This window comes from Scomber scombrus, chromosome 3 (assembly GCF_963691925.1).
Source record: "Scomber scombrus chromosome 3, fScoSco1.1, whole genome shotgun sequence".
Classification (NCBI taxonomy): domain Eukaryota; kingdom Metazoa; phylum Chordata; class Actinopteri; order Scombriformes; family Scombridae; genus Scomber; species Scomber scombrus.
Window position 1 is genome coordinate 35,533,026 of NC_084972.1, and position 7,500 is coordinate 35,540,525.

The 7,500-nt window shown below is 48.0% G+C and overlaps 1 protein-coding gene across 1 annotated transcript in view; it reads right to left on the reverse strand.

Moving 5' to 3' along the window:
* Positions 1-665, reverse strand: part of pik3c2b (phosphatidylinositol-4-phosphate 3-kinase, catalytic subunit type 2 beta) — a 23,064-nt gene extending 22,399 nt beyond the window's left edge. The window contains 2 exon segments of the mRNA XM_062444257.1: positions 1-185; positions 187-665. The exon segment at positions 1-185 is cut by the window's left edge and continues 82 nt beyond it. Of these exon segments, the coding sequence (XP_062300241.1) occupies positions 1-185; positions 187-660 (659 nt within the window). The 5' untranslated portion in view covers positions 661-665.
* Positions 666-7,500: the final 6,835 nt, after the last annotated feature.

Below are 7,500 nucleotides of genomic sequence, written 5' to 3' on the forward strand. Positions count from 1 at the left end.
GTCTTACTGCGAGCCACGGGCTTCCCTGATTGGTCCCCGTTGACCCGGCGCCCCCGTGGACCCGGCTGCCCACCCCCGTTGAGGCGGGACAGCGACTCGTTGATGTTGTCGTAGTTCAGCTCCCCAGAGCCCACTTTGGGCCGGTCCACGTCGGGCGTGAACAGGTTGACGTCGCGGGGCACGGTGGGACCCGCGGGGGGGCAGGAAGGGGGGGGTCTCCGGCCCCGGGGGGGGGAGTGGCTGTCTGGGGGGCAAGGCGGGGGGGACGTCGTCTGGAAGAGAGGGGAAGAGAGGGGCTTTGGGTCCACCGGAGTCCCCGAGGCCGTCCAGGATGTACACAGAGTCTTTGAAGCCTCCCTGAGGGGGGGGCGCCCTGGTGGGGGGGGAGCACGGAGACCGGGACCCTCCAGGCTGGTTCAGGGAGGGGTCCGACCCAGAGAGCTCCCCCAGCAGGCCTCCTCCTGCGGGGCGGGGCCGGTCCTCGGAGGGGACGGGGGTCTTGGCCCGGGTCCCGGTCTGGTCCTGCTTGAGTCTGGACAGAGCGTCGTACTCCATCTGCAAAGCCTCAGCCAGAACCAGCTCCTTCTGACTGAGACCCAGAGAATCCAGGCAGCTCCAGCCCGCCTCGCTGCCCTCCTTCTGGGTCTGAGCCGCTGACATCACGGGGGGGGGGGGGGGGGGCTGGGGACAGAAAACACAGTCAGAGGACCTGATGACATCATCTAGTACCGGTACTGGTCTACATGATGCTTTTATTCTGAAGCTTTATGAATAAAACTTTACTTCCTGTCTTCCTTTTACTGTGATTCTAAAACCTACTGAGTATTACATCATCATTTATTAAACCTCTGGTTTAAACTGGGACGTCTTTGTTGGGCTGCTGGTCCCAGTTAAAGCTGCTGGTCCCAGTTTAAAGCTGCTGGTCCCAGTTAAGCTGCTGGTCCCAGTTTAAAGCTGCTGGTCCCAGTTAAGCTGCTGGTCCCAGTTTAAAGCTGCTGGTCCCAGTTTAAAGCTGCTGGTCCCAGTTAAGCTGCTGGTCCCAGTTTAAAGCTGCTGGTCCCAGTTTAAAGCTGCTGGTCCCAGTTTAAAGGAAGGAACTGTGAGGTAAAAACAGCAGATTCACTGTTTAATCATTAACAACAGCTCCGTCGCCATGGAGACATGATCACATGACCACAGTCATAATTATTGATAGATTCAGTTTATTGCTGACAAATAAACTTTTATGATGTTTGTATCAGAACGTCCTGAACTCTGACCGGCACACCGCTCAGTGTCAGAGGCTCCACCTGCATCACTGTGACCTGCCCCGGTCCATTAATCAAACACACCCAAACCTGCCCCGGTCCCTGAATCAAACACACCCAAACCTGCCCAGGTCCATTAATCAAACACACCCAAACCTGCCCAGGTCCATTAATCAAACACACCCAAACCTGCCCCGGTCCCTAAATCAAACACACCCAAACCTGCCCCGGTCCCTAAATCAAACACACCCAAACCTTCCCCGGTCCATTAATCAAACACACCCAAACCTGCCCCGGTCCATTAATCAAACACACCCAAACCTTCCCCGGTCCATTAATCAAACACACCCAAACCTGCCCCGGTCCCTAAATCAAACACACCCAAACCTTCCCCGGTCCATTAATCAAACACACCCAAACCTGCCCCGGTCCATTAATCAAACACACCCAAACCTGCCCCGGTCCATTAATCAAACGCACCCAAACCTGCCCCGGTCCATTAATCAAACACACCCAAACCTGCCCCGGTCCCTAAATCAAACACACCCACACCTGCCCCGGTCCCTAAATCAAACACACCCAAACCTGCCCCGGTCCCTGAATCAAACACACCCAAACCTGCCCCGGTCCCTGAATCAAACGCACCCAAACCCGGTAAGTTAGTAGTTAGCAGTAGTTAGTAGTTAGCAGTAGTTAGCAGTAGTTTGTAGTACTTAGTAGTTAGCAGTAGTTAGTAGTTAGCAGTGGTTAGTAGTTAGCAGTAGTTTGTAGTACTTAGTAGTTAGCAGTAGTTAGTAGTTAGCAGTGGTTAGTAGTTAGCAGTAGTTAGCAGTAGTTAGCAGTAGTTTGTAGTACTTAGTAGTTAGCAGTAGTTAGTAGTTAGCAGTAGTTAGCAGTAGTTAGCAGTAGTTAGCAGTGGTTAGTAGTTAACAGTAGTTAGCAGTAGTTAGCAGTAGTTAGCAGTAGTTAGCAGTAGTTTGTAGTACTTAGTAGTTAGCAGTAGTTAGTAGTTAGCAGTAGTTAGCAGTAGTTAGCAGTAGTTAGCAGTGGTTAGTAGTTAACAGTAGTTAGCAGTAGTTAGCAGTAGTTAGCAGTAGTTAGCAGTAGTTAGTAGTTAGCAGTAGTTAGTAGTTAGCAGTAGTTAGCAGTAGTTAGCAGTAGTTAGCAGTAGTTAGCAGTGGTTAGTAGTTAACAGTAGTTAGTAGTTAGCAGTAGTTAGCAGTGGTTAGTAGTTAGCAGTGGTTAGTAGTTAACAGTACTTAGTAGTTAGCAGTAGTTAGTAGTTAGCAGTAGTTAGCAGTAGTTAGCAGTGGTTAGTAGTTAACAGTAGTTAGTAGTTAGCAGTAGTTAGTAGTAGTTAGTAGTTAGCAGTAGTTAGTAGTTAGCAGTAGTTAGTAGTAGTTAGCAGTAGTTAGCAGTGGTTAGTAGTTAGCAGTAGTTAGTAGTTAGCAGTAGTTAGCAGTGGTTAGTAGTTAGCAGTAGTTAGTAGTGGTTAGTAGTTAGCAGTAGTTAGTAGTTAGCAGTAGTTAGCAGTGGTTAGTAGTTAGCAGTAGTTAGTAGTTAGCAGTAGTTAGCAGTAGTTAGTAGTTAGCAGTAGTTAGCAGTAGTTAGTAGTTAGCAGTAGTTAGCAGTGGTTAGTAGTTAGCAGTAGTTAGTAGTTAGCAGTAGTTAGCAGTAGTTAGCAGTAGTTAGCAGTAGTTAGTAGTTAGCAGTAGTTAGCAGTGGTTAGTAGTGGTTAGTAGTTAGCAGTGGTTAGTAGTTAGCAGTGGTTAGTAGTTAGCAGTAGTTAGCAGTAGTTAGTAGTTAGCAGTAGTTAGTAGTTAGCAGTGGTTAGTAGTTAGCAGTAGTTAGCAGTAGTTAGCAGTAGTTAGCAGTAGTTAGCAGTGGTTAGTAGTTAGCAGTAGTTAGTAGTTAGCAGTGGTTAGCAGTAGTTAGCAGTAGTTAGTAGTTAGCAGTAGTTAGTAGTTAGCAGTAGTTAGCAGTAGTTAACAGTAGTTAGTAGTTAGCAGTAGTTAGCAGTAGTTAGTAGTTAGCAGTGGTTAGTAGTTAGCCGTAGTTAGCAGTGGTTAGCAGTGGTTAGCAGTAGTTAGCAGTAGTTAGTAGTTAGCAGTAGTTAGTAGTTAGCAGTAGTTAGCAGTAGTTAACAGTAGTTAGTAGTTAGCAGTAGTTAGCAGTAGTTAGCAGTAGTTAGTAGTTAGCAGTGGTTAGTAGTTAGCCGTAGTTAGCAGTGGTTAGCAGTGGTTAGCAGTAGTTAGCAGTAGTTAGTAGTTAGCAGTAGTTAGCAGTAGTTAGCAGTGGTTAGTAGTTAGCAGTAGTTAGCAGTAGTTAGCAGTAGTTAGTAGTTAGCAGTAGTTAAAGTATTTTAATGAGGTCACAGTTTCACCCCCACGATGACGTCATGATAAAACAATCATTAACGCAGCTCTCAGCATGAACCTGTCTGACAGGTGTATGTGACGTCACACAGTCAGATGAATAGTGAAAGGTCAGCGTGTGTGTGTGTGTGTGTGTGTGTGTGTGTGTGTGTGTGTGTGTGTGTGTGTGTGTGTGTGTGTGTGTGTGTGTGTGTATTTCCGTTGTTGCAGTGTGTGTGTGTTATTAATGTGAGTTTAACGGGAGGAAACATCTGTCTGACAGCTGCTCGGTCTCTCCTACCGGACTCAGATATCAGCCCGTTACCGGGGCCTGACCACCGGCCACACCGCCTGCTGAGTCCCGGTTAACATCCGGACACGTTATTTACTCCACAGAACAGGTCAATGTGACAAATAATAAACTTTTATAGTTGGCTGGTGTTGTGTTTGCATGCAGGGCGGAGGCTCTGCTGCAAGCTGAGCTCAGCTCCCCGGGAATAAACCGGGAATAAAGCGGGTATGAACCGGGAATAAAGCGGGTATAAACCGGTTTTAGGGGAATTATATTAGCGCCGATTTGCGCCGCTGGCCGTGAGAGCAGAGCAGCAGCCATGAGGCGGAGGGTTACCGGGGGCTGGGGACCAGGGGGGGGAATTATGGGATGTTTGAATGGAGTCTGGTGGGAGCTCTACCGGAGCTGCTGCAGAGGGAACCGGGAGCTCCGGAGCATTTACCGGGCTGTTAGCTGCTCGGTTAGCCGCTGATGAGCGTGCTCAGGTGGGGGAGTCTTACCTGACTGTCGCTCTAAGGTCTCCGGGAGCGGCCGGACGTCTCCATTTTACTTTCCTCACAAAAATCACATCGATCCGTCCAGCTGCTGATCCCTGATCGATACGTGCAGGAAGGTTGATAGTTTCCGGTCTTCAGGCTGAACAGTATCCCGAACATGCAGGCAGGAAACCGGTCCGGTGGCTCCGCTGTGTCCGCTGCTCTCCGCTGGTTCAACAAAGCGGCTCCAGCGGCTGTGTGATGCCCGCTGTCCGGTCCAATGCTCGGCTCTGCGTCAGCTGCTCACCGGCAGCTGAGCCCTGCTACATGGCGCCCCCGGCGGCCGCTGGGGGTACTGCAGCCCCCAGCGGCCACTGGGGGTACTGCAGCCCCCAGCGGCCACCGGAGGTACTGCAGCCCCCAGCGGCCACTGGGGGTACTGCAGCCCCCAGCGGCCACTGGGGGTACTGCAGCCCCCAGCGGCCACCGGAGGTACTGCAGCCCCCAGCGGCCACCATAGATAGATAGATAGATAGATAGATAGATAGATAGATAGATAGATAGATAGATAGATAGATAGATAGATAGATAGATAGATAGATAGATAGATAGATAGATAGATAGATAGATAGATAGATAGATAGATAGATAGATAGATAGATAACTACCTCACCCATCTGAGAAAACTGGGCTGCCCAGAAGTGACTGTGAACTCCTTAAAAAACAACTGGAAGGCACAGCGCAGCGTTTGGTGTCAGAAAGGGAAAGAAAGCAGAAGTGAGTTTTAGTCTGGAAGCCAATGTGGAAATCTTTCCTCTTAGACGTAAAGAGGAACAACAGAGAGGTTGTGAAGCTTAAGATGGAAAATACTTTTGCGCTTATGTGCTGAAAAAGAGTCCAGTGTTCATACACCACCATGGTTCTGTTAATGGTTCAGACCGAGCCACACAACATTATTTCAGCCAATCAGCATTCAAAGTGTTTTCTCATGGAACAGATAACACTTCTATTTTATTAAAGGTTAATAAAGGTTCTGCTGTAGTTACGTATCATTGTCTCTAAATATACCTTCATTCTAACTTTCACCTTAATTAGATCTAAAGTGTCACTATTTATGTTTCTCCTTCTCTTGATAGGGTGAATAGATCTGGTTTACCTACCTTTTGTCTGTTTTGTACGGAGCATCGATCCAAACACCATCACGAGCCTATTGAACACATCACTGTTTGGAGTTAAAGTCAAATTCAGCTTTATTGTCATTTTCTTCACATGTTAAGTTATATAAATGTTCTTAAAGAACAAGCTTCAGGTGATGAAGCAGAGGACATGAAGGTTTTACAGGATCTTGATAATGCTGACCTCTGCTGACCTCTGCTACACTTCTGAGGTAATACAAAAGATTTGGATGGAAGTAAACTGTCCAACAACAGGCTGTCAGTGAAGGTCAGACTGGTTTCTGTTGTGAATCCACTTTTTTTTATTTGTGTTTATTTCTCAGTGACGATGTGACGCAGGGTTGATTACGTTTAGTTTTGCTTTCCTCATCTACAGGTACGAGTGATCCAACCTAAAAAGGGAAGAACAAGAAGAAAGCTCCAGTTTCCTTCAGCATTTCCTCACTTTGTGACTGAGGTTGGTGTTTCCTGTCAGCCCATCAGCAGGGTAACTTCAGGCCTTGTTCAGGTCAGATAATGTGAAAGACTTGTCCTGTTAATGAGCTCTACTGGGATTATACACTCAGAAACATAATGGGAAAGATCATTGGTTTGTCAGAGTGGTCAGATGTGTCAACTGGTTTTCACAGTAGTGAAAAGTTCAATCACACAGAAGCTGGAAATTGGAAAATTGTAAATGTCAAACCGTATCTTTGTAATCACAGATGAGTAGATTCAGTGTTTGTTCATAATAATAAACTGTCTGAGTCTGTTTTCCTTCCTCGTGACAAACAGTAGAATCCAGGTTTGTCTACTTAAAGTCGATCAATCTTTATTTATAAAGCACCAAATCACAACAAGTCATCTGAAGGCTTTTCCACATAGAGCAACACAGTCAGACCAGTCAGACCAGTCAGACCAGTCAGACCAGTCAGACCAGTCAGACCAGTTAGACCAGTCAGACCAGTCAGACCAGTCAGACCAGTTAGACCAGTCAGACCAGTCAGACCAGTCAGACCAGTAGGCAGACTGGAGGTGTAACAGAGTCGACTCACATCAGTCAACATGAGTTCACAGCACAATGAAACCCGCCCGGCTCAGTTTGAGCTTCCTTCCTGTTAAAGTCTGACAGGAAGCAGGAATATGATCGTATTACATTTAAAAATACTGATAATAATTTACAGCGTGACTCAGAGGTGAACGAGGACATCTGGTGGATCAAACCTTCATCACAGCTCAGTGAATATAAAACTACTAAAACCTGAAGAAAGCTCATTAAAGCTGATTTATCTCATTCTTTCTTTTTCTTCTTTTTTTTAGTTTATGTATTTAAAATGGACGGTGTTCATTCATACCCTGACCCTGACCCTGACCCTAACCCTGACCCTAACCCTGACCCTAACCCTGACCCTGACCCTGACCCTAACCCTGACCCTGAACCTGACCCTGACCCTGACCCTGACCCTGACCCTGACCCTGACCCTGACCCTGACCCTAACCCTGACCCTAACCCTGACCCTGACCCTGACCCTGACCCTGACCCTGACCCTGACCCTGACCCTGACCCTAACCCTAACCCTGACCCTGACCCTGACCCTGACCCTGACCCTGACCCTGACCCTGACCCTGACCCTGACCCTGACCCTGACCCTGACCCTGACCCTAACCCTGACCCTAACCCTGACCCTGACCCTGACCCTAACCCTGACCCTAACCCTGACCCTGACCCTGACCCTGACCCTGACCCTGACCCTGACCCTGACCCTGACCCTAACCCTGACCCTGACCCTGACCCTGACCCTGACCCTGACCCTGACCCTGACCCTAACCCTGACCCTAACCCTGACCCTGACCCTGACCCTGACCCTGACCCTGACCCTGACCCTGACCCTGAATGCACCAGAATTAGCTTTAATAGCTCGTGTTCATCGTTGTCTCTTAGCAGGACAGAAATAAAACATGTTCTTATCATAACTG